The sequence below is a fragment of the Mus caroli genome, unplaced genomic scaffold (assembly GCF_978045245.1).
Source record: "Mus caroli unplaced genomic scaffold, Mus_caroli_1 scaffold_10, whole genome shotgun sequence".
Lineage (NCBI taxonomy): Eukaryota > Metazoa > Chordata > Mammalia > Rodentia > Muridae > Mus > Mus caroli.
Genome location: NW_028227265.1, coordinates 58,972,960 through 59,000,955, shown reverse-complemented (window position 1 = coordinate 59,000,955; position 27,996 = coordinate 58,972,960). Strand labels below are relative to the sequence as shown.

At 53.3% G+C, this 27,996-nt stretch overlaps 1 protein-coding gene across 8 annotated transcripts; it reads right to left on the bottom strand.

The window, feature by feature from the left end:
* Positions 1 to 751: 751 nt before the first annotated feature.
* On the bottom strand, positions 752 to 26,194 carry Klhl26 (kelch like family member 26). Of its 8 annotated transcripts, none has more exons than XM_021170672.3 (4): positions 26,077 to 26,166; positions 25,638 to 25,798; positions 5,925 to 6,107; positions 752 to 3,554 (listed from the first exon to the last, which is right to left on the bottom strand). In XM_021170672.3, the coding sequence occupies exons 2-4, from the start codon at positions 25,676 to 25,678 to the stop codon at positions 1,973 to 1,975; spliced, it is 1,806 nt and encodes a 601-aa protein (XP_021026331.1). In that variant the 5' UTR covers positions 25,679 to 25,798; positions 26,077 to 26,166; the 3' UTR covers positions 752 to 1,972. The 8 variants fall into 8 exon arrangements, with proteins under 8 accessions (XP_021026331.1, XP_085699998.1, XP_085700002.1 ...); XM_085843872.1 differs by lacking the exon at positions 25,638 to 25,798 and adding an exon at positions 6,642 to 6,750 and having other exon boundaries at positions 26,077 to 26,165; XM_085843876.1 differs by lacking the exon at positions 25,638 to 25,798 and adding an exon at positions 25,071 to 25,206 and having other exon boundaries at positions 26,077 to 26,139.
* Positions 26,195 to 27,996: the final 1,802 nt, after the last annotated feature.

Sequence of the window (27,996 nt, the reverse complement as noted above, 5' to 3'; positions counted from 1 at the left end):
CGCCCTAGTTAGATACAGTAACCCCCCCACCCCCACCCCGGCCCCGCTGCAGGCTCTCTGGCTAGCTCATTGGGGACAAGATGTTGTGAGGTGCTATGTGATCTGGGGGACTCGTGGTTGGCAGACACTTCACTCTGCCCCTCTGCCGAAGGCAGCTACAATGTCTTGGTGGGTTGTTTGGATACCCCTGGCAGCCTGGGTCCACTCTTCTATAGATCAGCCCTTGCTTTAGTGGCCACCACCCGAGACTTACTGAGGAAGGTAGCTGGAGTACAGGGAAGGGACCTTGGGATGACAGCCCCAGACTTCTTAGAGAACTGTTCGAAGTGTCAGTCACTTGTCCCCAACTGTCACCCTGTGCTGAGCTGGGCTGGGGCAAGGATCCTGAAGGGCCTGGCCCTGGGGAAGAAACATCCGGGAGAATGGAAACAGGTCTGCTGACTCTGACCCATCATGGCCTCAGAGGCTTATCTGCAGTTGTGTGTGTGTGTGTGTGTGTGTGTGTGTGTGTGACTGAGCAGAGGTGGAAGCTTCTGGGGGCTGTAGCAACATGGAGAGGTCCCTCACCAGCCTCTCGTGCATACCTTCTTCCAGGCTGCCCAGCAAGCCTGGCTCCTCAGCCCAGCCGACACTCAGAAGCCCTGCAGTTCTCCATTCAGCAGGGAAGCTGAAGAGAAAGGGATAGAGGGGCCCCCAAAGCCCGAGGTCACACAGGTGGCACAGGTGACACAGGTGGCACAGGTCACACTGGTGGCACAGGTCACACAGGTGGCAGGCGTGGAGCACAGGTCTGCTCCATCCTTCCTCCATAATGCCTTTATTAAATCAAAGGACTGATTAGCAGAGGCTGCGGCAAAGGACTGGGGTTAATTGCTCATGTGCTGAGCGGCTGTACAACGATGACATCCATGACTCTGAGCAGCAAGGGACACCTTAGATCACCAGAGAACACATTCATTTGGAAGACAGTGGGGCTGGCTTCCTTAAACAAGAAAAAAATTAAACAAAACATGAAGATGAGAGTTCAAGATTTAAACAGCAGAACAAAGCAGGGCCGCCATCACATGAGGCTGCTGGGGCTCACGGCATAGCACCTCCCACCCCACCCCAGGGTGGGCCAGACCTGGGGGCGTGGCTTTCTATAGCCAACATGTTAGATGAGCCCCCAGCTGGCTCTCCTCCTGGGCCAGCTGACACAGGCCTCCTCACCTGAGGTGGCTTTTGTGGTTTCTCTGCTTTTGTTTTTTGTGGGTTTCCTCATTTCAGGGCTCTGTGGTCCTGGCTGGCCTAGAACTTGCAATGATTCTCCCTCTTTAGCCTCCAGAGTATTGGAAAAGGCCACACCATGCCTCACTGATTAGCTCTGTCTTCTTATAAAAGTGGGTGGCACGGGCAAAGAATGCTGGGTTAACTGGGCAGGGGCCTTTGGGATGCTCCGGAATCCACAAGTCAAGCGGGCCAGGGAGGTTGGTGGTGAAGACATGGCTGCATCTGTCACCTGTCAGGGGGCCTCTGGGACACACTCTGACTCCTGCATCCTGAATGCTGTCCGGGCACCAGAGAGCTGATTTACAATCTTACTCATTTGATTGTGTGCGTGCATGTGTGCTCCATGATGCCCACGTGGCGTTCAGAGGGCAATTCTGAAGAGTCTCTTTGCCTTGTGGATCCCATGGCAGAAATCCAGGCTAGGATTTTAAACAGAAGAGTTTAGTCAGGAGACAGGGAGAGCTGTTCCTCCCTGGACTTGGTGTTTTATGTCCACAAGCTTACATCTGTCTGGCTAGGGATGAGAGATATCAAGACCTAACCACACAGGACAGTGCAGAGACACCCATTGGGCAATGGCTGCCATGGCACCTAAACCTCGGGGACCAGATCTCTCTCTCTGCTGACTTGGGGCTGGGAGGTAGGGACCCCTGGGCTGGGGGTCTGACACTTGTGGGGAACACAGCCAGGCCAGGATCCCAAGCTACCTCCCATGGCCTGAGCGGGGCAGCAGGACAGCAGCACAGGCAATGCCTGCAAAGGACTCGGGGAAGTGCAGGTCTCTCTCCCACTCATCCGTCTCAGTGTTATACACCTGAACGATGCCTGTGACATTGTTCAGCCTCCAGTTGTAGCCACCCACGATGTAGATCTTCCTCTCTAGCAAGCAGCAGCCAGCTTCCGACTGACCAGCTCGCATGGGTGTCACACTGGTCCACTGGTCAGCATCCGGCACGTAGTACTCCACAGCCAGCACATCGAAGCAGCGGTCCACGTGGTCCATGCGACCACCTAGGGCATAGATGCGGCCAGCAGCGCCCAACATTGCGTGCAGCACGCGGGGCTCACGCATGGGCGCCCTGGGCTCCCAGCGGTCAGCTGCTGGATCATAGCACTGCAGTGCCTTCTTGTCCTCCGCTGAGACGCCATAACCACCTGAGATGTAGAGGCGACCAGCAGCTGCGGCACCCGCATGGCCCCAGGTACGGCGCTTGAGTGGGCAGGCAAAATCCCAGCTGTCACGGCGTGGGCAGTAGCGCTCCACAGACGCCAGGCTGCCCGCGCGATTGCGGCCACCGGTGGCATACAACAGCCCGCCCAGTGCAGTGAGCTGGAACTGCACGCGGCTCTCACGCAGCGCTCGCAGCCGCAGCCAGCGATTGCGCTGCGGATCATAGCGGTAGCAGGCGTCCACAGCGCCCTCTCCACTGCGGTGCTGCAGGTGCTGACCGCCTGCCACGTACACGAAGTTATCCAGCACAGCCACGCCCGCGTGGCTGCAGCCCAGTTCCATCTCCGTGAGCTCGCGGAAGTGGCGTGCTCCAGGCTCAGGCAACTGGAACACCTTGCTGCTGACGGCTCGGTCGCTGTCGGTATAAGGTGTGCCTCCGAAGGCCACCAGGGACGCTACATCAGAGCGCACAGCAGTGCGTGGCGACTGCATGTCATGCTGGCGGCAGGGCAGCACGTGGTAGCTGAAGGCCTCCAGCAGGTACTGGCGACACAGGGCATCGTCGAGCATGACGTCAAGTGTCTGCACGCTGTCTACCAGTTCAGCAGGTTGCATGAGCGGGAAGCGCACGTGGCGCAGCACAAGGCTGGCACGGGCGCGGCGGGCAGGATCGTGCTGCAGCCAGCGAACAGCAGCGCGGAACAGGTCAATCTCGGCGCAGCTCTGCAGCCGGTTGCTCTGCAGAAAGAAGACAAGGCGCTCGAGTGGCAAGCGCAGAAAGTCCTCTTCTGCTGCTATCTGCAGGAAGTGGCGGAATGTGAAGGCATCTACTGACTCACGCAGTGATGTCAGGCTGAAGGTGGTAGCCATCTGGCCAATGTGCAGGCACGTCTCTACGCTCATGGCAGCTTTCAGGAAGTCCTCGCACAGCTCCACCACTGGCAGCATCTGCAGAAACACGGCAGCACCCAGCACATCCTGCACACAGTCTAGGTCCAGTGTCACCTCAGCACTGTAGGCGAAATCGATGATGTGGCGCAGGCCACGTGCAGACACACCCTGCAGCTGGATGACAGCCTGGTTGGCCTCACGCATGCCGCCAGTGAACATGGCCCTGGAGGTGGAAACACACCCAAGAGCAGGGCCAGTAGAGAGTCAAAGCTTGTTCTGCCCTCACCCAGCCTTTCTGAGCCTGTGCAGCTCTGCGTAGGGCCCCCAGCCCTGAAGGCTAACTGGTAGGTTTCTTGAGGAGGTATCAGTTGCAGATGCACAGCCACCTTGAGCTCCAAGTCAGGGCCAGCCTGTGCTCCCCCACTACCACCAGAACCTAGGATCTCTTCACTGACTGCTTGCAGGCATAACCAACTTCCCCAGCCTGGAACCTGTGAAGTAAGGGTCAAAGGGTCTGGCCCATTCCCCCTAAGCTGTTGCGAAGGTCCCAAGAGGTCACTGCCCACAAGGGGCTGTGCCCATTACTGCTGTCTACAGGGAGAAGCTACAGAGACGGTGCTCCTGCCCAGGCATGGTCAGCATCAGCCAAGTCCTTAGCCTGTGTGAGGCCTGTGTTAAGGGCCTCTGGAGCCACATGGCAGCTGGTGGGGGGATGCAGACCCATGCATGAAGGTTCTGGAAAGGCTTGGGGTCAAATCTCAGTTTCCAGCAGGAAGGAGAGAACTGAGTTGTGCTCACAGGGTCTGCAGGGGTCCCTTGGTGACATTCTCCAACACTTTACAGCAGCCCTCACAACGGTGAGCAGGCTTTCCTGCCAGAGGAGAAGGGATACCACCCATCATCAAAGATGACGGCCACCCCATAGTGGTCTACTTGGTGCAACCTAGGCTCAGGTCACAGCAGGAGTGAGGCCATGGGTGTCATGGAGGTGCTGTCGTCTAATGCCATCATTCTGTGGGATAGCATCCTGGGCCTCCCTAAGACCATAAGGAACAGCTCCTAGCCCCAGCCCCTGCCTGTCCCCTAAAGTCCCCACCAGCCCTTGGGCACTTCAGTGAGAAAAGAGGCCAGACCAGATGACAGGATGGAGTTTTGCCTTTTAAGGTCTCATGGGCTACATTGCCAGAGCGGGGGTGCCTTTAAAAGGCATTGCTGGCTGGGCTGCCCACCCGCTCACAAATCCAGAGTAAAAATAGCACCGGTGCCCCAGTTGGCTGCAGCAGCTCCTCATAACAGTCTTGCTGAGCCCCAGGGAGGGCCGCTGGGCCTAGAGGGACATTTGGCCTGATATCCACACCCAGGTAACAGTGGACCTGGAAGACGTGACCCTCTTAGAAGGAAGGTCACAGCTGGGGAAGAAGACTTAGCACAGGTCTCCAAGGACAACCATTCCAGCTTCCACCCTCGCTGGCTGGCAGGGGCATCCCCTGATGAGACAGCTTCACTGGGCCCTTAGTTCTGACTCAGTCCCAGGACAGGGAAAAGTAGACAGACCCATGTGTCTGTGTGTGCCTGGGGCATGATACAGGGGAGCCCTAGGGGAGACAAGAGATCCACCTAGGCTCCAGGAGCCACACACACAGATCCTGCAGGGCCTGAGCATCATGGCCCCCGTGTTCCTCCAGTCTCTCAGCTGTTTGCTTTTGATACTTGGAAGGGATGCCACAGCAGCAAAGGGCTCACTTTCTCCTCACAGGGCATGGTTGGCATCAATGCCTGGCACACAGCAGATGTTGAATGAAGGCTTAGGAAGGGGGAGGCTGAGGCTGGGTTGGCAGAGCCTGCCTGAGCTTGCCTGAGCCTGTATGAAGCCCCAGGTGTACTGCTGCAGGCCTGTCTGCCTAGCTCTGGAGAGGTGGAAGTAGAGGATCAGGAGTTCATGGGCATCTTGGGCTACATTGTGAGGATGAAGCTAGCCTGGATTGTGCGAGGCCTATCCCAAGAGAGAAAAATGAGTGTGGAGAGGTAAGAAAGCCTCCAAGATGGCTCAGTGGGTGGGGGGCCCTTGCTGCCAAGCCTGACTCCCTGCGTTCAGTTCCCAGGACCCACATAGTGGAGGAGAAACCCAATGCCTACAAGACGCCCTCTAACCTCCACGTGCACCATGGCTCACATTACCCCACTCACCATCACATACACACACGAAAATGAAGTAAGAGAGTGAAGCAAGAGCCTGGCAGTGCTGGCAAAAGCCTTTAATTCCAGCACTTGAGAGGCAGAGGCAGGCAGATCTCTGAGTTTAAGGCCAGCTTGATCTACAGAGTGAGTGCCAGAAACCCTGTCTCCAAAAAAAAAAAAAAATTCTTGGAGGCAGAATGTTTACTTAGTGTGCAACAGGGCTGAAAAACAAAAGAAACTTAGAAAGTGTCAGAGGCCAGGTGTGCTGGCACACCAGAGGATGGAGCAAGGGCATTCTGATCTGTGGCTAATCCAAGCTATGCAGCAAAACCTTGTCATTAAAACAAGGAGGTGGCTGCCACATAGGTCCCCAGTGAACGTGGCAGAGGTGTCAAGTCCCCAGGGCTAGGCTTACCTAAAGTAGTCACTGCAGGCCGCCAAGACCACCTTGTGCGCATGAAAGGCTTCACTGTTGACAGTGAGGACCACATCGAGCAGCTGGCCCTGTGCACGGAGGGCAGCCAGGCCCTGCAGGAGGCCAGTGCTGTGGCCAGCTGCAGAGAAGGTGCACTTAAGTGCCCCATTCCTGTCGGCCAAGCTGCAAGGACAGCAGAGGAGAGACGGCTCAGAGACCTCCAGGTGGACACAGACCTATGACATGGGTGACACTTGGAACTGTAATACTGAGTGGCAGTAGCCAGGATAGACACCCACACACAGGAAAGGATGCAGGCTAGCAGACCAACAAGTGGAAGGGGAAGCGACCATTAAACACACAACAGCCTTCTTATGGAGAAGCCCTCTAATCAGTCAGAGGCCAGGCCTCTGATACCCAGGAAACGCTGCAAGACTGTCTATGGTAAGAGCCCTACCAAGAATCCCCCAGTAAGGGGCTGGGGGCATGGCTTAGGGGTGGAGTGCCTGCCTAGAATCCTTGAGTGGGGGCCTGGAGGTGTGGTTCAGGTGTGGAACCCTGCCTAGAATCACCCAATGAAGGGTTCACACCTTTCATCCTAGCACTGGAAATGGACACAGGAGCTCAGGTTATCCTCACTAACAGTGAGTTTCACGAAAGCCTGGGCTGTGTGAGAACTTATTTCATAAGACACATACGTAATATGGTGGTGCACACCTTTAATCCCAGTACTCAGAAGGCAGAGGCAGGTGTATTTCTATGAGTCAGAGGCCAGCCTGTTGTACAGATAGCGTCCCAGAGCAGCCAGGCCACATAGTGGGACTGTCTAAAACAAAAAAAGAAAAGCCCAAAGTCAAGCACACCCTCATCCCATCCATGGTCTGTCTCCTGCTACTCCCTGTCCAGCCCACCAGCCATCCCCATCCATGGTCTGTCTCCTGCTACTCCCTGTCCATCCCACCAGCCATCCCCATTCATCCAGCCAATCAGCTGTTGTTCCTTCAGACACCTGTACTGAAGCTCTGCACAGAACACTCCACTGTCAGAGCACAGAAGGGGCGGTGCTGCTGAGTGCCTCTATCCAGCCCAGCCTCCCCAACCCAACCCGGACGGAACCAGACACACCCTCTCTGCTCACCTCTGTCTGTCTCCCTATCCATCTCCATCTCTCGGGACCCTTTTGGACCTGCCCTTCCATTCTTGGGCCACGAATGTGGGGCACTGGGCTTCTTGAGAAAAGAGGAGAGGGAAGGATGTGGGATGCCTAACCACCAAACCCCAAACAAGGAGCTATCAGAGGCTAGAGCTGCTCCATCTGCATGGAGCCTGACTCCCACCATCCCTGGTCAGCTGCCTAATTTAGATGTCATTCTAGAGACCCTCGGGCAGGAATCAGGCATTGCGGGGCCGGGCACTGGTTGATGAGCATGAGGGTCAGTGCTGTTGTGAGGCACTGGCTACCCTGGGTAGGAAGCCATGAGTCCTTAGGAAAGCAGACTTGGGGACTGGCCAGCACTGCAGGAAGTCTGGCTGCTGGGGTCAGGGAGAGAAGGAGTACAGGTAATCTAAAGGCCCTGGCTTGTCCTGAGGGTGAGATCAGCGTCCACCTGTCTTCTGAGCACAGTGGCATTCTGGCAGGCTGCTGTGGCAGTCCCAGGCCCATGCGTCTCAAACCCACAATAGATTTTGGACTCAGAGATGCTGAGATATTATTGTTGCTACATCAAGGCCATGAGCCCAAGGCCACCTATATGCTCCAGACAGGGCATCACAGCTTCCTGTGGCTTGGACTGCTTAGACTCCTGATGAGCCTGCAAGGGACTGGGGACACTGACACACTCAGTGGATATATGTAATCTGTGCAATGGGGCCACAGCACCCAGGCCTGGCTTCATATTCCAGCTGCAGCTGGGGCATGCAGAAAGAGATAGAGAGCTGGGTGGAGTCTGGAGCTGACAGACCCCTGCTGCTGCCCCACTGAGGGGGAAGAGTGAGGCTCATGGGGCTGCTGTCTGTGTCCACGGAGCCTCCCTAAATAGGGCAGTGTATGTGTCTGACCCAGGGGTCTGTCAGGGCAGAAGCCACAGACTGACAGCCAGACTGATGTCATTGTTGGGAGGTGACAGCCTGTGTGACCCTGTGCAACATCCCTCCCACAAGACAAGGGTGTTTCTCCCTCCTGGGGAAGCTAGTTAAAATACATTCCTGTTCTCCAAGCCATGGGGTTCTGAGGCAGGAGGACTGCTGCAAGTTCAAGGCCATCCTGAGCTGAGTACCAAATAAAACAGAACAAAATGGCAAGCACAGTGACCCCGAGGGTAAAGGTGCTAAGTTTATCTCCTTAAACTGGACAGAGAACCTATCCCTAAAAGTTGTCCTCTGACCTCCACATGTGGCACTCATTCCCCCAAATACATGTAATAAATAATAAAATACCAGAGATTCACAGCTTGGAGGACCCAGAACAACAGTGTCCCTACAGCAGGGACCTTGGTGCTACATGTTAAGGGCTGACACAAACACCATCTTCCACTGGGGTCCCTAGAGTCACCCACAGCTGCAGGCTAGCCTGAACCAGGTTGAACCTCAATAGCCACAAGATGCAGCTTTAAGATACCACCCAAGGGAGCCTGCCAAACAGTGCCTTAATCAGCCCCAGGATGGCATGACCTCTCCGGCAGGGCAGTGTCTAGGCTCTCCTGGGAACCTGCGCACATGGGGCTGACCAGGCCGGATCTTGAGGCTCTTACCTGTGTTCTCCATCCATTTATTCATCTATTTATGCATGTGACCCCCACCTTGTGATTTCATAGGTTTTAGGAGGAGCAGGGGAAACAGGACGTTTGTGTACACCCCAGACAGGACACAGAGAGACAGTGTGGTGACAGTGGAGTGATCAGCATTGCCAAGCACCTGCCCACAAGATACAGGATGATCTGGGAGAACAGACATATGCTCAGGGCCACAGTGCTATTGTTGATCCTGTGGCAGGGAACTAGCATCCATAATGACAGGCTGGGCATACAGGATGGCCCAGCAGGTAAAGGCACTGTGACCAAGCCTGATGCCCTGAGCTTCTCTCATGGTGAAAGGAGAGAACAGACTCCCATAGGCTGCTTTCTCACCTCCACAGCCACTGTGGTGCACGCCCCACCACTGTCAGTGTGACAGTAATCATTTCTTGGAAGACCTGTAGACATAGGAAGGATTTGGCAGGAGCCCTCTCTGACACACTGAGTCAGCTTTTCTCAGCTGTCAAGATAGCAAGGTCCTCTGAGATCACCATGCAGCTCCACAGCTTCCCAACTCCCAGAAACATAAAAAAACGCAAAGACACTTCCACAGTTGCCGAGGGACTTCTTAGTTCAAGGAGACTCTGGGCCAGGAGAAAGGCTTTGCACCAGAGATAAATAACATCAGGGTCATGTGTCCATTGGACTTTGATCTACTGTGATTATCCATATATATAAAGAGCATAATGGGGGCTGGCGAGATGGCTCAGTGGTTAAGAGCACTGACTGCTCTTCTGAAGGTCCTGAGTTCAAATCCCAGCAATCACATGGTGGCTCACAACCATCCATAATGAGATCTGACACCCTCTTCTGATGTGTATGAAGTCAGCTACAGTGTACTTATGTATAATAATAAATACATTTTTGGGCCAGAGCAAGTGGGGCCAGAGCGAGCAGAGATACTGAGCTCAAATCCCAGCAACCACATGATGGCTCACAACCATCTGTACAGCTACAGTGTACTCAGATACATTAAATAAATAAATAAACAAACAAATCTTTTTTAAAAAGAGTATAGTGAAAGTACTATAAACCCCACATCCTGATGAAAGGTGCTTGGTGTGAAGAGATCGCTCAGTGCTTAATAGTACTTGTTACCCTTGCAGATCCAAGCTCAGTTCTCAGCATCCATCCTAGTGGCTCATAAGCACCTGCTATTGTAGTTCAATAGGACCTTATGCTTCCTTCCTGCCTCAGTGGGCACCTACATGCACGTGGTTGGCGCTCATATAGACACATAGACATAAACATAAAAAAATAAAACTTTTGCCCAACAGTGGTGGTACATAACTTTTATTGTAGCACTAAGGAGGCAGAGGCAGGCAGATTTCTGTGAGTTTGAAGCCAGCCTGATCTATAGTGACTTCCAGGATGGCCAGGGGTATACAAAGAAACTGTGTCTTGAAAAACTAAAAATAAATAAATAAAATAATAGTAATAATGATGATGATGATGATGATGAAAAACAAACCAATCAACAAAGAAAGCAATGCAGGGGCTGAAGAAATGGCTCAATGGTTAAGGGCACTGGCCCTTCGTGCAAATAACCTAGTTTTAGTTCCCAGCACCCACATGGCAGCTCACATCCATCTATAACTCCAGATCCAGGGAATCTGACACCCTCTGCTGGACTCCACAGGCACTACACACATGTGGTGCACAGACATGCAAGCAGGCAAAACACTCATACATTAATTAGCAAACAAATGAATAAATGAAGAATGATGTAGAAGCTGGGATCTGAGAGTTACCAGGAAAGGAAGCAGAGCCCCTAAGAAGCAGCAGAGAGGAAGCTCACTGCCAGCAGGGGCTCGCACCTTAGTGTGGACATGCTCAACCTTCCCACCTGCAAACAGCCATCACCTGGAATCCATGAGAAACAGAACCTGTGACCCACAGACAACAAAACCCATAGGGACTTAGCTCCCGGCATCATAATGCCTTATGTGCAACTTGCCCCACTCTTCCCCACTTCCTGTCATCTCCAGACGACATAACACCTAGTGTGAGCTACATGCAACGTGTGGCTGTGCATTGGGTGAGGAGTAACAAGAAAGATCAGTGCTGCTTAGCTTTCCTGGTGCCCAAAGTGCCACATGGGACAGTGACATTGCCAGCCGTCTTCCCCACAGCTGGATCCTGCACTACACTGACTGCCAGCAAGATGTGGGTCAGCAGTGCAGTAGTTGCATGAGGTCACAGAAGGAGCGACTGCTCTGATTGATCTGGTGCTGGCTCCTGGGAGGGCACCCATGCTGGTACTCTAAACCTAGCCAGTAGCCCTTGGCCCTGTGGGGTGGGAGGATGCTACTACCTTTGTCCTGTTAAACACACATGCTGTCAAACTGACTTCAAGATGCTTCCATTGTAAGCTCTGGGATTAGCACTGCTCAGCCAAGGCCATAAAAACTGGACAACAACTAACGCAGACTTGGTCAAAGTGCTCAGAATAAATGACTAAGTGCTCAGCCCTGCAAAGGATGACGATACCCCACCCTCTAGGCGTAGGGGACACTGTGGGTGGAAGGGGATAGAAAGAATGTAAGCTCTGGAGGATGGGAGGAGGGCTGTGGCATGCTGTTCTCGGCATATGGCACGGGACTGCACTCAGGAACTTCTCTGCACAAGGACAAGAGCAAGCCACCAGGCTCAGCCAGCATTCCTGCAGGCAGCACTAACTGGACTCCGTGGCACGCACTCACGCACGCACACATTCACACACACAAAGGAGAGGACACAAACATGAAGCAGTGCATAGAGAAGTTGAGGGTGCATATGATCACAGCATGCATGAAATTACCAAAGAATTAAAGGCTTTTTTAAAAATGAAAACCTGTGTGTGTGTGATGTGGATCCATTTTTCTTCAAATACTGTCTATCTGTGTTTGCTTGTCTGAGAATACAGGCACCAGGGCAGGGAGGGTCATGGGGTCTCTGTCACAGGTGGCCACTGCCACATTTTCAGGCAGCAGGGAGGCACTCAAAAGCCCAGTTGGTGGGAGCCAGGCCAAATACTCACTGGTGAGGATGGCCTAGGAGGGCACTGCCACAGGGAGGAAGGACCTAAGTGTCCTGTCTCCCTGAGGCCTCTGCTGTTACATTTCTTGGGGAAGAAAAGGTGAGGGTCCCAGAGTTGATATGGCTCCAGGAGCAAAAGCACTTGCCAGCAACGCCACAAAGCTGTCAATCCCTGGGCCCACATGGAAGGACAGAGACAATGCCCACAGGTTGTCCTATGACTTCTACAAGCACACCATACCATATATATGCACACGCACACACAGGGGCAGGATAAGTAAACAAATGTAATTAATTTACCCAGAGAGGTGACCAGAGTTTAGGACCCACAAAGGAAACAGACAGCCTGGGCCTGGAAGGCAGAGGCAACACACATGGCCAGGGCACCTCTGGGCTTCTGATCTCTGCAGCTGGTGGCCTGGGCTGAGCTCCTGTTCCCTAGGCATTAGCAAGTCCTTGACATGGCCACTCTGTCCCTTCTGGCTGAGCAAGAGCCTCTGCCGTGAACCTACACACCTTGGCTAAGCCACCCTGGAGAACGCCGAGCCCCCATAGTTCAGAGAAGTGCAGTTCAGCCAGGGCTATGACTAAGGTCACCTTTGCCAATACCAGGACCAGCACTGGGCGGCAGGAGGACCCATTACTCAGAACAGTTCTAGACAGTGGGCGGCCACATGGTGGGGCCCCCTGAGCCAGTCCGAATCTCCAGACAGCCACTCGAGTCATGGTGGCCGGCCCGTGAGTCATCAGTCAGTGCGTCAGCAACCCTGAACCGGACAGTCTCCAGAGGCCACTCACCACCCACCCTGGCTGTGCCCTCATCCTCACATTCCATCTCAGGCCTGGCCCAGGCCCAGCCATCCTGCCATTCTCCCCCCATGATTCCCTTTGTACTTCCCAAGGGACCCAGGCATATACCAGGCCATCAAAGTGTTCAAAGCCCAGTGTGGGTACATGACCTTGATGGGACCACCTGTTTGGAGACCCAGGTGTGGGAACTGCTACTTGAGTTCTCAGCCCCCACCCTACAAAGGTTTTTTTACCTCCAATCCTGTTCTAGGGACATAATGTCAGAGTAGGCAACTAGAGAAAAGGCTCACAAGCTCAGCCACACCAGCTGTAGCAGGCCACCCTAGTGACCAGATCCTCCTGGAGCTGGCAGGGGACATGGCCCTGGCCCCCACCCACCCGCTGGCCTTGTCCGAAAGGCCGGCTTTGGCTTTCCAAATCCCAGAACCATTCTTCTCAGAACGTTGAAAAAACAGGCAAGAACAAGAAGGAATTTCATGGAAACATTTCTTTGGGGTTTAGTAAAATCCGTTCCCACCCCCACGAAGAGTGCAGCTCGCCGCCTCGCACACCCTGTTCTGACGCCGGTCCCTGCTCCCCCAGCCTAGCCACTTCTACTTTCAAAGCCAATTTCACTTTTATTGTCCATGTGGTTTGCTGAAGCACGGCACAGCTGGCTGGCTCACACCCTGGCTGTACTGCTGCCTCACCCTTGGTCCCCCAAACATGCAGGTGGGGGACAGAGCCTCTGGGAACAGTACAATATCAGGTTGGTTACCTCAGATCAGCAACAGGGTCCTGGAACATCTCCAAGACCGTTCCCAGAGAGCCTGGATGGGCAGGGATCAGACAAAGACCAGGGTAGCAGGACAGTAGAGTGTCACAGATGTGGTGTCAGAGACCCTGAATGTGAGGAGCTCAGTCTGGAGCATGGTGGCCCAGGACCTCATCCCAGGGCCCTCAGCCACACTAGGACCACCTCCCTGACCATCTTCAGACTGTTCTCTAGGGCCTGCAGCTCCCCTATGAGCTAGCAAATGTCTTTCTTTTAAAATGGAGAAACTGGCCAGGCAGTGGTGGCGCACGCCTTTAATCCCAGCACTCAGGAGGCAGAGGCAGGAGGATTTCTGAGTTCAAGGCCAGCCTGGTCTACAAAGTAAGTTCCAGGACAACCAGGGCTATACAGAGAAACCCTGTCTAAAAAATAATAATAATAAAATAAAATAAAACGGAGAAACTGAGGCACAAGGACCCCTGCTAGCTTTACCTCATCTTCCTATCCATTCTGTTCCCAGCAACATCCCAGTGGCTCTGGCCCCAACTACCAAGGCAGAGGGTGTAGAGCTCTGGGGTCCAGCACACCCACCGCTGTCCTGTTGCCATGGTTTCCCAATGTTTCCTAGCTCTGGGCACAGCACTCCAGCTACAGATCAACTCACTGTGCTCTGGCACTTCACGCCTGCCAGAGACATGCAAGCCAGCAGCCCCCACGCTCACTCACGTCAGCAAGCCCTCTCCTGGGATGTTCCATGGCTCCTGGCCCACAGTCTGTTCTACAGTAGCAGCCCTCTCTTTTGGGGTTCATCTCTAATGTCAGGGGGAACAGCAAGGTACCTGCTATAGGCTTGCTCCAGGCTGGCCTGTGGCAAAAGAAAGCCAGAATTTGGGAGGGGCAAGCAGAAGCCCAGAGGCCACTGAAGGTCCCCAAATCACTGACAGCAAGAGAGAAGCCATGGAGACACACATTGCTGGAGGTGGGCCACAGGTCTGAGGTAGAGTGTTAGCCTAGGATAAACCAGGCCTTGGGGCCCAACCTTAGCCACTTAAAAGACTAGGCTGGCCTCTTGCTCGTGCTAGGCTTAACAAGCAGCTTCTCCACTGAGGCACTGTTTCTGGGCTGCACCTGAAGACAGCCTGAGGGGCAGTGGGACAGCGGAGTGGGAGTGAGAAAGAGGCTGCCTGTGTCACACCGGACTAAGAGCCAGCTGAGTCCAGATGACACAGGCTACGGACAGAGGACTTAACACTGCTCAGTAAGCTGTCACCATAGGGATATACCCTGCAGGGTGTGAGTGGGATGTGCACACCTGACTGTGGCTCACCAGTGGCCCAGGAACACTGAAGAAACACTCTAAGACACAGAGAGGCTCACACTTTCTGAAGACCATGCAGCAAGGAAAAGAATTCCTTACCAATTCAAGCACTTGCTTCCCTTGGCCCCCGACAAAAGGGCAGGACAGCACTGAGATACAGCTGGGAGGATCCAGGCTCCAGGACTGGATCCACTCCCCAAAGCCCAGCTGAGTTGGGGTACGGGGCTCAGGAGCCGGAGGGGGAAAAATGTCCAAACTATCCCAGAGGACGCCACTAGGCACCCCATTGCCTTCATGAGGTATGGAGGTCCCTGAAGATAAGGGAAGAGCTTGGCTGCCAGGTCCCTGCCTGGCTCCATTCCTTTAGAACGTCATTCTTCTGCTCCTAGTCCGCCTCCCCATGGCTGAAATAGGAGCTCTGGGAGGCCAGCCAGAAGGGTTCTTTCTCCTGCCACATCCTGATGTCCACCCCTCCACCCCCACAGTGAAGGAGCCTTGTCACATTAGTGACCTGGACAGTTGGTGACAAGGTAAATGAGTGGGAGGGATGAGTGGAGAGACGGATAAGAAGACAGGTACATGAGTGCTTTGATGGTGTCTCCAATGTGTGTCCCTGTGCTGGCCCCTATTGCTCTGCATTCCCAGAGGCCCCCAGTGAACCCCACTATCTGCTATAGTCCTCTTCCCAGTCCCGTGAGGCCCAGACCTTGGAGTGCTCTCCCACTGATAAGCCTTAGCCCTCACTATGCCTCACACAGGATAAAACACATCCAAGAGCCACCTGTCCTCAGCAGCACAGATAGGGCACATAGTCCATGCTAGGACACCCAGGCCATCCCAACCTGAAGAATCCCACAACTTCAGGACAAAAGCAGTCTGGCACCTCAGCCCAGGACCCCTGGCCACAACCCTGTAGTACAGCTCATTTTACAGGTGTCTAAACCACCCTTTCCCACCCTTACACATATGTTCCTGGGGTGGGGACCCCAGCTCTTCTCCTCTCTGGCCATGCATTGAGAATCAGGTAGACTAACTCCCTCTCCTGGAGCCCTGGCACTGTGACTAGTGAGAGGATAAGGGGGTTGCCCACCTGAACCAGTCAGATCCTTCTCTGGAACTTTTTTTTTCATGACAGGGTTTCACTGTGTAGCCCTTGTTGCCCTGCAACTTGCTTTGTGGATCAGGCTCACAGAGATGCATCTGCCTCTGCGTCCTGAGTGCTAGAATTAAAGGTGCGAGCCACCACTGCCTTGCATCCCCTAAGACTTCTTTCTTAGCTCCAGATGGAAGCTCTTTCCCCTATGGAGTTGCAAGGCTGGAGGACTATGCAAGTCTAGGCCAGGAATTAGGCAGTGGCTAGGGAAAGGGAACAGATTCTCTGAGATGTCTCCATGTGTGCCTGTGCACATACATGTGCCATGGCATGCATGTGTTCATCTGGATCCAGGCAGGACACGATGGCAAGAGCTGCTAATCACTGACCCTTCTCGCCGATCAGGCTGGTTGTCTTGACAGAGCCCAGTCACATAGTCAAACCTGGCCCAGCACTCAGACATCAGTGCCCTGCTCCATCAGTCTCCAGTGCACTCCTTTGAGACAGAGTCTCTCACTGAACCTGGAGCTAGGGTGGTAGCCAGCCAGCAGCAGTGTCTTCTTGCTATGCCCTGCAGTGCTGAGTTGAAGGCAGCACACAGCACCATGCCTGGAGCCTCCATGGGTGGCTGGGACTAAACTCAAGTCTTCAGGCTTATACAAACGGTGTCCTGCCCTCTCAGCCATCTCTCCAGCTCCGTGAGCTGCTGACTGAGGGCAGTAGCCAGCTTTCCAGCTCTATCAGTCCGGAAGCCTTCTCACAGCAGAAGCTTCCATCTTCCCCAAATCCTGATACACTGGGCTTGAAGCCTCCCCAAACCACCCCAGTAGGCAGCTGCCTGTGTGTGCCTGCTGAGCTTCCTAGGTGGCCGGGGTGAGGAGGCCAGGCTGATGGTGAGTGTGTAGTAGCTATGCCAGGGCAGCTGGCTCTACTCTGGCCACTGAGAAGCCCCAGGAAGGTCAGCAAGCTCCCAGCACTGACCCACACCCTCCCAGAGTGACAAAGGCTGATGGGAAAGGGGTGGTGGAATCTATGCAGTGATTCCTTTGAGCAGGAGCGTGCGTGTGTATGTGTGTGTGTGTGTGTGTGTGTCCTGCCACACACAATAGACCACTGGCACCTGAAGAGGGATATAGGCAGGAGGTAGGGTGTGACCTGCAGTGCAGCACACAGAGCAGCTGAGGGGGGTGGAGGAGCTGCTTGGGAACCTCAATGGCTCTCTAGGCGCCTGTCACCTGGCAGCTACTCCACCCAGCCCAGCTCCAACCATCCGGGTAGCGGAAGATTCTGGGAGATCCCATGTCTCCACTCTCACTCTCTGCTTTCAAGCTGAGCTTGAATTCTCCCGTCCCGTGGAGAGCAGGCTCCGGATATCCAGCCCAGACGCCCCGCCCGGTTCCTGGCTTTGACCCCTGTGGAATTTCATGGCTGTGGTGTCAAAAAACATCTTCAGCCTCGATCCTTGAGTGTCCGCCCCAAGCCCTTTAAAAGCTGGAAGGTTGTGCTCTGCAGGCTGAGAGCTCAACTCCTGAAGCAGGAGATGCTAAGACTCCTATTGTTCCTGGGCACAGTGGATCCTCGCAGTGGATGGAGCTTAGTGTCCACCGGGTCCCTGCGAGGAGGAGCAGCACAGGATGCGGGAGTGCTGCTGGTAAAGGCTGCACGGGAAGGGCCAGACTGGGGTTAACAAGTGTTAAGAGAGCCAGTCAGAACAGCTGTGCAGCGGCTACCAGAGCAAGGGGGGTCCATCGCCTGGGGACCCCATGGCCCCCACCTCCACTGCAGACAGCTGAACAGCTCAGCTGCCTTCACTTCCAGCTAAGGGAAGGTTGTGCGGGGCTGTTCTTTCTACTGACCTCCTAGACTCTGTCCCCAAATAAAGGATGGTGGCCTTTGACCCACTGGAATGGAGGATGGTGTATCTGCCAGACAGCTGCTCAGTATTCACACTGGCTGCCAAGGTCCTACCCTCAGGCTCACATGCCTTAGAGGACATAAGATGCGACTGGGCAGTTTGGGGATGCATAGGCCTGTCATCAGCTAAGGGCAAGATATGAGATGCTGGGAGGCCTGGCAGGTGTCAGGAAGCTGTGTAATCTTGGGAAGGTCTTTATGGTCCAAGTTGGAGACAATATCAGGCCAAGGGCTTGGGCACGGTAGCTAGTTGAGTAAACCCTTGCTGGCTGGCACTTTGCTCTGCGTGGCTGCGCACTTCTTTTGAATGGAATGAGGGTCTTAGGGATAGAAGACAGGTCTCCCCACTAGGTTCACTGAGTAAAGAGGGCCCCAGAGGCCTTTATGGAAGACACGAGATTGTGACCCAGGTCCCATGCCACCTCTATCCATGAGGTGGATGGATAGAGCTTGCAGACAGCACAGCTCAGCTACTCCAGGCCAGAGCATCTCACCCTTCCACACACCCTGATAGATAACACATCTCCATCTCCCAGCCCTCATCTGGGCAGAAACCTGAGAGCCTATGGTCCCCCACCCTGCTCAGTGCATCAGAGCACAAGTACCACACACCCTTGGCCCCAAGCCCACTCTGTCCCAGGTCCAGAGGCCTTCAAACAGCAGGGTGAGTGGACCCTGCTCTGACTGCCTCCCTTACTCTCCTCTGCCCACACCTGGTCTACAAGCACATGAGAGGCCAGACACCATCACAAGGATGGTGTCAACCGAACTGAAAAGCCAGGAGTGCTAAGACTGGAGTGTCCACCTCCTCTGGGCCCCATGGCCCTCAGATGCCCCTCAGCCATCTCATTCCATGGTCACCTCCATCCTTGGACTTGGGTGTGGGGAGGTGGGGGATGACCAAGGTTTGGAAGGGGACAGGAAATTGCCAGGACTTCCACGCCAACAGGGTACTGGCCCCACTAACAAAACCTTTCTCAGGTCACTCATCGGGCCTTAATCCCAGCACAGAGGAGGCAGAGGCAGGTGGATCTCTGAGTTCAAGGCTAGCCTCATCTACTTAGCAAGATCCTGGACAGACAAAGCTACATAGTGAGACCCTCTTTCAAAAAAACAAAACACCCAAAATCTTTTTTCTCAGCAACCATGACAATGACAATGAGCTTGTCTCTGGAGCTCAAAGCTACCAGGTTGCCACAGTCCAGCTGCAAGCCGATCAGTCCCTTGCATGTGTCCTGCATGGCTGCAGCACAGGTTCCCACCCTGGTTCTCGGACTCCTTGTGTTAACCACAGAGGCCAGCCAGGGCTCTGGTGCTCACCTGTGCTCCCAGAGCCAGAGCTTATATAGCCCAGGTTGCACGCCACTCTCTCACCCCACCCCTATGCCAAGTGCTGCTGTGCTCCCAAGTGCTCCTCACTCTTATTTCCTCCTACTACAGTGTGGCGAGTGACCCCTGGGCACCCAGTGAGCCCCGTGAAGAAGCAGGCAGAACCACAGGATGGGCAGCATGGCCCCTGTACAGAGACCACCCCAGCCCTCGCATGCCTACATGACCCCAAGGGGCTAAGGATGCTGGCTTTTCAAGTGGCAATGTCTTGCCTGCCCTCCCTCTGCAGGGGTCACAGTTACTCCAGAGTCTTCTCAGCATTGAAAATAACCAAACTCTGTAAAAGCCCTGGCCTGAGCAGAGAAAATCAAGGGAATAATTAGACAAACCCAGCTCAATGAGTCAGGCTGTACCATGACAATCCTTTGGCTACAACTTCCCATGTCCCTGTCCTCCAAATGAGGCCAGGGGCGAAGTGGAGGTGGCAGGTCTCTCATAGTCACATGACACCCTTATCTTCACAGTCCTAGTGGCTAAGACCTCAGCTCTCTAATGGAGAAGCTGGCCCAGGCTTAGCCTGGGGGGAAGTCTCTCAAAGCAAATGCTCTTTGTTCCCTGGGCCAGGCTCTGGCCCCTTTCCTCTCTGCCTGCCGCCAGCCTGGTGGCCACACTGTCTATTGAGGTTCATTCAGCTCAGACGTTATGACAGGCTCCGCTAGGCAACGGGGTTTGTTGCTCCCGAGAGATGAAGGAAGGGAAGCCAGGCTTTTTCTTCTCCCGTAGTCGGGAGAGAAGTCAGAACAAACAAGTTACATAATGGAAGGGACAGTGTAGGCAGCGTGGCCCTGAGCTGTGTCAACATTAACATGGTAGGGAACACAGATGTTATCCCCTACATGGCCAGATGACACCAGTCTTCCTGGGTAGATGAGGGCATGGCCTGACAGGTTCCAGAGATGGTGACACAGTCAAGGCCAGTGTCCCTGCTCCTGGGGACTTCACTGCCTCCCCAGAAAGACCTGACCCCATGAAGGGATGTGGCCAGGCTGCAAGTTGGAGCAATGAGATACACTCTGCATGCCAGGCTCCTAGGACAGTTAGCTCAGGGCAGGCACTGGCCACCCACAGGCCCTTTGAGAGAGGACAATCGTCAAAGCACACCAGGTAGTGACTAAGACATCACTAGGTACCACAGAGCCCCACTACTGTGTATAGACTCATCACTCCACACACAGCCCTACTGGCCTACATCATAGAGGACAATGAATCCTGAAGCCACAGCAGGGGGTAGGGTGTGGACTGTTCCACCGAGACCAGTGTCCTCTCAATGAAGCTTGCCTGGAAGGCGGGCTTCTGAGCAGGAATGTGTATCAGACACAGTCTGGCACAGTGTCAATATGGCCCCACCAGGGTCAGAGCAGACACTGTCCCCCAGCTCTTACAGAACACAACCAGACAAACCTCTCTGCTTATAAATTTCTAGACTCCGTTTTAGTTCACTTTAGTTTGCTTTTGGCTTTGTTTTTGCTACTTAGTATAGAAGGCGTGCCCTCTGCCACTCAGCAGCCCTATCGGGATATTCACACTGCATTCCCTCCCTCCCCTTCCCGTTTGTGTCTCACTCAGCAAGCCTGGGACTCACTCTGTAGCACCAGCTGGCCTCAAACTTGAAGCACTCATTCCTCCTAAACGCTGAAATGACAGATGTTGGGATAGTACCCTCTCAGCTGAGAAACTGTTACAAACAATGACCATCAACACAAAAACAAGCAAAGACATCCAGCAGGTTATGACAAAATAAGTAAAGTGACGATTAGCCACGTAGTGGAGTATTATTTGATCATGAAAAGGGATGAAACACTGATGTATGCCACAATATAGATTCACCTTGAAACAGAAAGCAAGCTGAGAGGAGCCAGGCTGAGGAAATGACATTTTACACATTTTACAATGGGTGAGGTGTGCCAGCTGTGGTAGCACATATCTTTAAGTCAAGCTATGGTGTGAATTCCAGTATAGCCAGGACATAGAGAAACACTGTGTCAAACAAAACAGAACAAGCCAGGTGGTGGTGGTGCATACCTTTAGTCCCAAAACTCAGGAGGCAGAGGCAGGTGGATCTCTGAGTTGGAGGCCAGCCTGGTCTACAGAATGAGTCCTAGGACAGTCAGGGTTACACTGAGAGACCCTGCCTCAAAAAGAAAATAATAAAAAAGACTGGAGACGGAAACTAACAGGTTCTAAGCTAGCCTGGGTTACACAGTAAGAGTCTATCAAGAGAAATGGTGGAAAGATGGAGGAAAGGAAGGAAAAGGAGGAAGGAGAAGAGAAGAGGGGAGGGAAGGGAAGGGAAAAGGACAGGAGAAGGCAGGGATTCTGCCATCTCACACAATCTCATCAATACATAGAGTCCAGACCAGGTGGTTCCACAGGCAGGAGGCAGGGGCTACCAGGAAGACAGGGGACAGGGCTGTATGGGGTATACAAACTCGAGTGTGTTTCTGTGGATATGCTAAATGCCACAGAATTACACACTGTTAAAGTTAGATTTTATGTTACACAAGTTTTACTTCAAAAAATTAAAAACCCAGCCAGGGTTGGTGGCACACACCTGTCATCCCAAACCCACAAAGGAAGAAGCAGGGAGCTAAGGAGTTCAAGGCCAGCCTCAATTGCATATCAAGTGTTAGAGCAGCCTGCGTTGCGAGGCCCTCTGCCTCAAAAAGAAACAGTGAAAAACCAAGGGGCTGTGCAGAAGGTTCAGTCAGAAAAGTGCCTGCCACGCAGAAAAGTCTGAATAGCCAATGCCCATATTTAAAACAACAACAAAAAAACAGCCAGACACAAAGGTGCATGTCTGTAACCTCAGCATCGGGGAGAAAAGATGGATTCCATTACCGAATGGCAAGCATGGGCTCAGTGACAGACCATGTCAGAAACAAACAAAGACAGACAGACAGATAGACAGACAGATAAAACCTCTTTAGACAACTGCCAAAGGGAGGTGGGAGGTGGAGGTAAATAGAAGATACTTGACAATGACCTCTGACCTGCCATGTACATGCATACTACACATACACCCGTGCGCGCGCGCGCACACACACACACACACAAATAAATGCCAAGAGATCGCTCAGAAGGTAAAGGCACTTGCTGTCAAGCCTGAAGAGCTGGGAGAACTGCCATCAGTAGCTTTAGCTGTGACCACATGTCCAACAGCAGGACATAACCGCTGGAGCAGTAGTGGTCTGGCTGCTATGGGCATAACCAGCCACTGTCTGACTGGACACTTCTACAACTGGGATCTCAGTCTAAAGCCTGTGTCTGGAGAGGTCATAGATGTGGGTTCTAAGCTAGCCTGGGCTACATAGTAAGAGTCTATCAAGAGACATGGTGGGCCGGGCATGGTGGCGCACACCTTTAATCCCAGCACTCGGGAGGCAGAGGCAGGCGGATTTCTGAGTTCGAGGCCAGCTGGTCTACAAAGTGAATTTCAGGACAGCCAGAGCTATACAGAGAAACCCTGTCTCAAAAATATACTCACAGACACACAAATACTCACGGATACATGGCATATACTCACAGACACACAGAGCACCCATGGATACATGGTCCTGTTAAATGGACCTGATGGACCAGTCAAACCACCTTCTACAGAACCGTTTGTGCCTGCAGACGAGGGAGACTGCCCACTCTGGCTAGAGGAGCTACTCTCCGCAGTAGGCGGCAGTGACCGAAGACCCATAACTTGTCGAAGTACGGAGAAAGAGAGTCTGAATGCTCAGCCCCAAATGGGACATCTATCTCCCAGCTAAGGCTTGTGGACCATCATGAAAGGTGTAAAGAATGCAAGCCCCGGAGCTGGATGGACGGCTCAGTGTTAAGAACCCTATTTTTCGAGGATCTAGGTTGGGTTCCACACTCCTCTGACCTCTTACGGCACTGTACACATGTGAAGACATACATGCAGGCAAAGCACCAATACACAGGACATAAAAATGAAATCTAAGCTCAGGGCACGGTGGTGTACGCCTTTAATCCCAGCACTGGAGAAGCAGAAGCAAACGAAAGCAGAGCATTTAAGGCCAGCTTGGTCTACCAGGAGAGCTCCTGGACAGCCAGCACTACACAGAGAAACCCAGTCTTGAAACACAAACAAACAAACAAACACCTAAAAATAAGTTTTAAAAGGTGGGGGGGGGGGGGGAGCTGGAGAGATGGCTCAACAAAGTGCCAGTTCCTCTTACAGAGGACTCACATTCCATCCCCAGCTCCAACATGGTGGCTCACAACTCCACTTCCCGGGAATCGGAAACCTTATTCAAGCCTAACCTCCGAGGGTAGCAGGCACATACAAGGTGCACAGACATATACGCAGGCAAATCACTCTCAAACATAAAATAAATAAATCTCAAAAAAGAATTAATAAACAATAAATAAAAAGACTGAAGTAGGCTGGGTATGCTAGGGATAACACACCGTTATTCCAGTACTCCCAAAGGCAAGAGGATCAGGAGTCAGAAGCAGCCTGTGCTAAACAGCAATGACCACTGTGAACTGTGGTCAAACAACAACAAAACAAAAACCTGGGCTGAAGCCAGATTAGCAGTTAAGACCATGCACTGTTCTTCCAGGGGGCCCAAGTTTGGTTTCCAGCATGCATGATGGGCAGCTCCCAGCAAGAGCTCCTGATCAAGCTCATTCTGCTGGCCGCAACGGACACCCAAGGATACATGGCATATACTCACAGACACACAGAGCACCCACGGATACATGACATATACTCACAGACACACAGAGCACCCACGGATACATGGCATATACTCACAGACACACAGATACTCACGGATACTGGCATATACTCACAGATACATGGCATATACTCACAGACACACAGAGCACCCATGGATACATGGCATATACTCACAGGTACACAGAGCACCCACGGATGCATGGCATATACTCACGGATACACGGCATATACTCACAGACACACAGATACTCACGAATAATTTTTAAAATAAATGTTTAAGCCAGGTGTGCTGGCACACAACTTTAGCACCAGCACTCTGGAATTAGAGGCTCTGTGAGCTCGAGGTCAATCCTGTCTACAAAGTGAGTTCTAGGACAGCCAAGGCTATCCAGAGAAACCCTGTCTTGAAATATAAACAAATAAAAAAAAATACATCTTTAAAAAATTTACCCTAGGGATCTGGTCAGCTGCCCCCCACTTTTTCTGGTTTTGTTTTGATTTGTTTTTTCCTTTTTTTGGGGGGGGGGGTCAAGACAGGGTTTCTCTGTATAGCCCTGGCTGTCCTGGAACTCACTTTGTAGACCAGGCTGGCCTCGAACTCAGAAATCCGCCTGCCTCTGCCTCCCATGGGCTGGAATTAAAAGCATGTGCCACTACTGCCTGGCCAGCTGTTCCCTTTTATCTGGCCCCTAGGCCCTGCCCACTCATTCCCCAATGACTCCATGATCTACCCCTGTTACAGACCTTCAGTCCTGGGCCACCACTCTGTCATGCCCCAGTGTACTGCCACTCACTCTTCTGTGGCCAGAGCTCCCAGTTTCTGCAGTTGCTGATGGCCTGTATGGAGTCCCTGGTTTGCTCTGACCTCACTCTGAAGCTTCCAGCTGTTCTGGTAACAGGCAGGTCCAATGCCTCCTCTAGGTGGTAGCAGGGTTTCCCTAATCAGCATCTTCCATCAGGTCCTAATGCTCAACTCAGATCCACAGGCCACCAGATCTTTCCCTGCCTTCGGGCCTGCCTGAGGACCAACTTTATCCGCTATCATTAGGCCCAGTGCCCTTGGCTTCTGTTTATTCCCAAACCATTTAGAGACTGAATTTCTTCCTTGACCTCACAAGGGTGGTGGCTGTCTCAGGGCAAGGGTTCCTGGCTCTGGGTTAGTGTGAAAATGGAGGGTGTGAGTGCTCCCTAAGAGAGTTCCCTTAGACAGGTGCTCTTCCCTTGAGACTCCAGATCAATTCACAAAAATGTATTGCAACAGAAAGTTTTTGAGTTCAAGGTTGGCCTATGCTATACAAATCAGTCACTATCTTAAAAATAGGATGGGTAGAGGGCAGGCATATGACCCAGTAGTAGAGTCCTCACCTAGCATGCACCACAGGAATAGAGATGCATGCCTGTCATCTTGATCATTTGGGTTGAGGAAAGATAACCAGCAGTTTGATGTTATCCTCAGCTACATGGCAACTGTGAGACCAGCCTGGGCTATAAGATTCCTTGTCTTGAAAAGCCAAAATAAAACAAATATTTAAAAATACTTGCCATCTTTATGCAAATTCCCAAGTTCAAGGAACCCACCTTCAGAGTTGACCAGGAAAAAGGGTGACCTCATTTAACCAAAGGGGTGAACGTGGACCCAATATCTGAAGGCAAGACCTCCAATTCAATCGTTTAGACTGAGGGGAGGGGGATTTAAACCCTATGAAGGGTGGAAGGAAGGGGGTCTTAAAGAAAGACCCTATACTCTTGAGTATCTTCTCTCACAGCGCTCAAACTCCACAAATACATCCCGACCTCTCACAGTCCCTGAGACTCCCTGGCCATCATGATGGATCTGCTGGGGCCCCAAGGTTGCCTCAGTGTCCCCTCACGACATGCCCAAGTCCCTTGTTCACCTATCAGGCCCCTAGACAATTTTCTGACAATCAGAACCTGTTGAGGTCTCCCAGTGACCTCAGTGTCTCCCCAGACATGTCCAGGCTCCTAGGTGACTGGCCTCAGTGTCTTCCCCAGACATGTCCAGGCTCCTAGGTGACTGGCCTCAGTGTTCCCCTCCAGACATGCCTAGGCCTCTTGTTCCCTGCCATCAGGACCTGTGGAGGTAACCAGGTGGTCTCAGTGCTCCCTTCAAGAACGCCTCGGCTCCCTCCCGGGCCCCAGGGTCCTTGTGGAGCTTCCCACGTCACCTTCCCCGAACCCCTTCAGCCCCGGGCTCGCAGCTCCCAGGAAGCCGGGCCTCAGCCTGCCCTAAGGCCTACGCCATAGCTCAGGACCTTTGCAGCCAGGGACTCGGAACGTCCACGCCCCCGGCGGCCCCGGGTCGGCCCCGCCCGAGCCAAGAGGTGCATGCCAACAGAGGTGTAGGACTCACCTGCTCGGGCGCTCGGGGCTCTGACTAGAGCCGCTGCTGCCACCGGACTCCGCCATCTTCCGCCGCGCGCCCGAGCGATGGGGCCGCGCGCTGATCGGGAGATCGGGGCCCGGGCAGCGGGCGGGGCCGCTGAGAAGGAGGGAGTGACTCGAATGGTGGGCGGAGCTTGGGGTCAGGGGCGGGGCCTGAGGAGAGCAGGTCGGAGAAGAGCTTCGAGTAAGGCCAAAGAAAGTGAGGGGGAGGAGCCTGAAAGACCAGGGACGGGGCCAAAGCGGTAGGCGGGGATTGGGGCGGAGCTTTTGAAGAGAAGTGGCGCTTAAAACCCTGGAGGAGTGCAATGAAAATTATAAGCATGACCTAAGAGTGGGCCTAAGGAAGATGGTACCTGAAGTGGGGGGTGAGGGTTGAAGACGTCATGGCCCTCAGAAGGGAGGGGTCTGAGGAAGGTGATTCAGGCATGACAAGACCTAAAGAGGGGCGGGGCCTATGGAAAGGAGGGAAGAGACCTGTGGAAGAAAAGTTCTGTGGGAGAAAAGGTTGGCTCCAAGGTATGGTAGGGTCTGAGTTTGGGAAGGGGCGAGTCTTGGCTGTGGAGAGAGTGGCTGGAAGGCCTATGTGGGAAATGGAACCATGTTACTTCCCAACATAACCAGGAAGGGGAAGGCGACCTGAAGGTCATTCCTGGGGTTAGATATATGCTGGACCAGAAGAAAAGTGGAGGAGGACTGGAGCCGCCCCTAGAGGAGGAAAGGAGCCCAGGATGATGAAGGGAAGTGTCTGGCCCGAGAGGGGCGTGGTTAGCGGAGGGGTGAGGCAAAGGGAAGGATGGGAGGGTCTTTTAATTAAGAGCAGGACTGTTGGGAACACATGCCTGGTATTGGAAGAGGGCTGAATCTACGTTCAGGAGGTGCCTGGGCGGGGCCAGGGCTGGGAGAAGGATCGGGACTTGGGCGGGGCTCATCATAATGAGGGGGCGGGTCTGGACTGCAAGAATGGGAGGGTTTGGGGAAGAGCCTTGGTAGGAGATGCGGAACCTAAGTGGTGAAGGTCCTGCCACGAAGGGCGGGGCAAACAAGGTGTGGGCTAGGCGGCGCACAGATGTGGGCGTGGCTTATCGTTGGCAGAAGCTTGATGGCTCAGATGGCCTGTTCTGATGAGTGAGGGAACAAAAGTTCCTGCGTGCACAGACCCTCTTCACTAGCATCCTGCCCCGAGCCATATCCTTTCCCAGCCTGAACCCAACCCAACCCTCTGACTTTCAACCCTTTGCTCCAGCGTTTTCAGCATATGGTAAGCTCAGAACCTCCTACCTCAGGCCCCAATGTCACTCTCAAATCCCCATCCCTTCTTTATCTGCCCTTCATACTCTAGCTCCCATTCCCCAAATCCCTGCCCACAGAGACACAAGCCAGCCTCCACACCCTCTACCTCAAGCACGCTATAGACTTGCAACCCTCAGCAATGGTTCAAAGACCCATGTCTGTGCAAGACTTTCCTTTTGTTAAGGTCTTCCTTTTGTTAAGACTGTGTCTCCTAGGCTGGCCTGCAACTGTGAACCCTCCTGTGTCATCACCCTTCTGAGACCTGGAATGACAGGTATATATATCACCACACCTGGCTGTCTTTCCTTTTTTATTATTTTCTGTCTTCTGTTCTTTCTTCCTCTCTCCCTTCCATCATTCCTCCTTGTTTAGGGCTCAGAGGATAAATGGCAGCAATGCTTGAGGGGCTTGGCTGCCTACAACCTCCCACACCAGAGTCTCAGCTTATAGTAGGTTGAAATGTGTCCAGCTAGTCAGCTAGAAAGTACAACTCCTTTAGGTAAAAGCAAAGACTAGCCACCAAACATGGCACCCCAATGCCTGCAGCCCCAGCACTCACTCGGAGGCTGAGACAGAGGATCAGTTCAAGGTCATCTTT

Coding starts and splice junctions, on each gene's coding strand:
- Klhl26 (XM_029480623.2), bottom strand. CDS start 26,132: ATGGCGGAGTCCGGTGGCAGCAGCGGCTCTAGTCAGAGCCCCGAGCGC. Junction 6,108..26,076: donor AGCCCCGAGCGCCCGAGCAG/GTGAGTCCTACA, acceptor CTGTCCTTGCAG/CTTGGCCGACAGGAATGGGG. Junction 3,555..5,924: donor GCCTGCAGTGACTACTTTAG/GTAAGCCTAGCC, acceptor TTCCACCTCCAG/GGCCATGTTCACTGGCGGCA.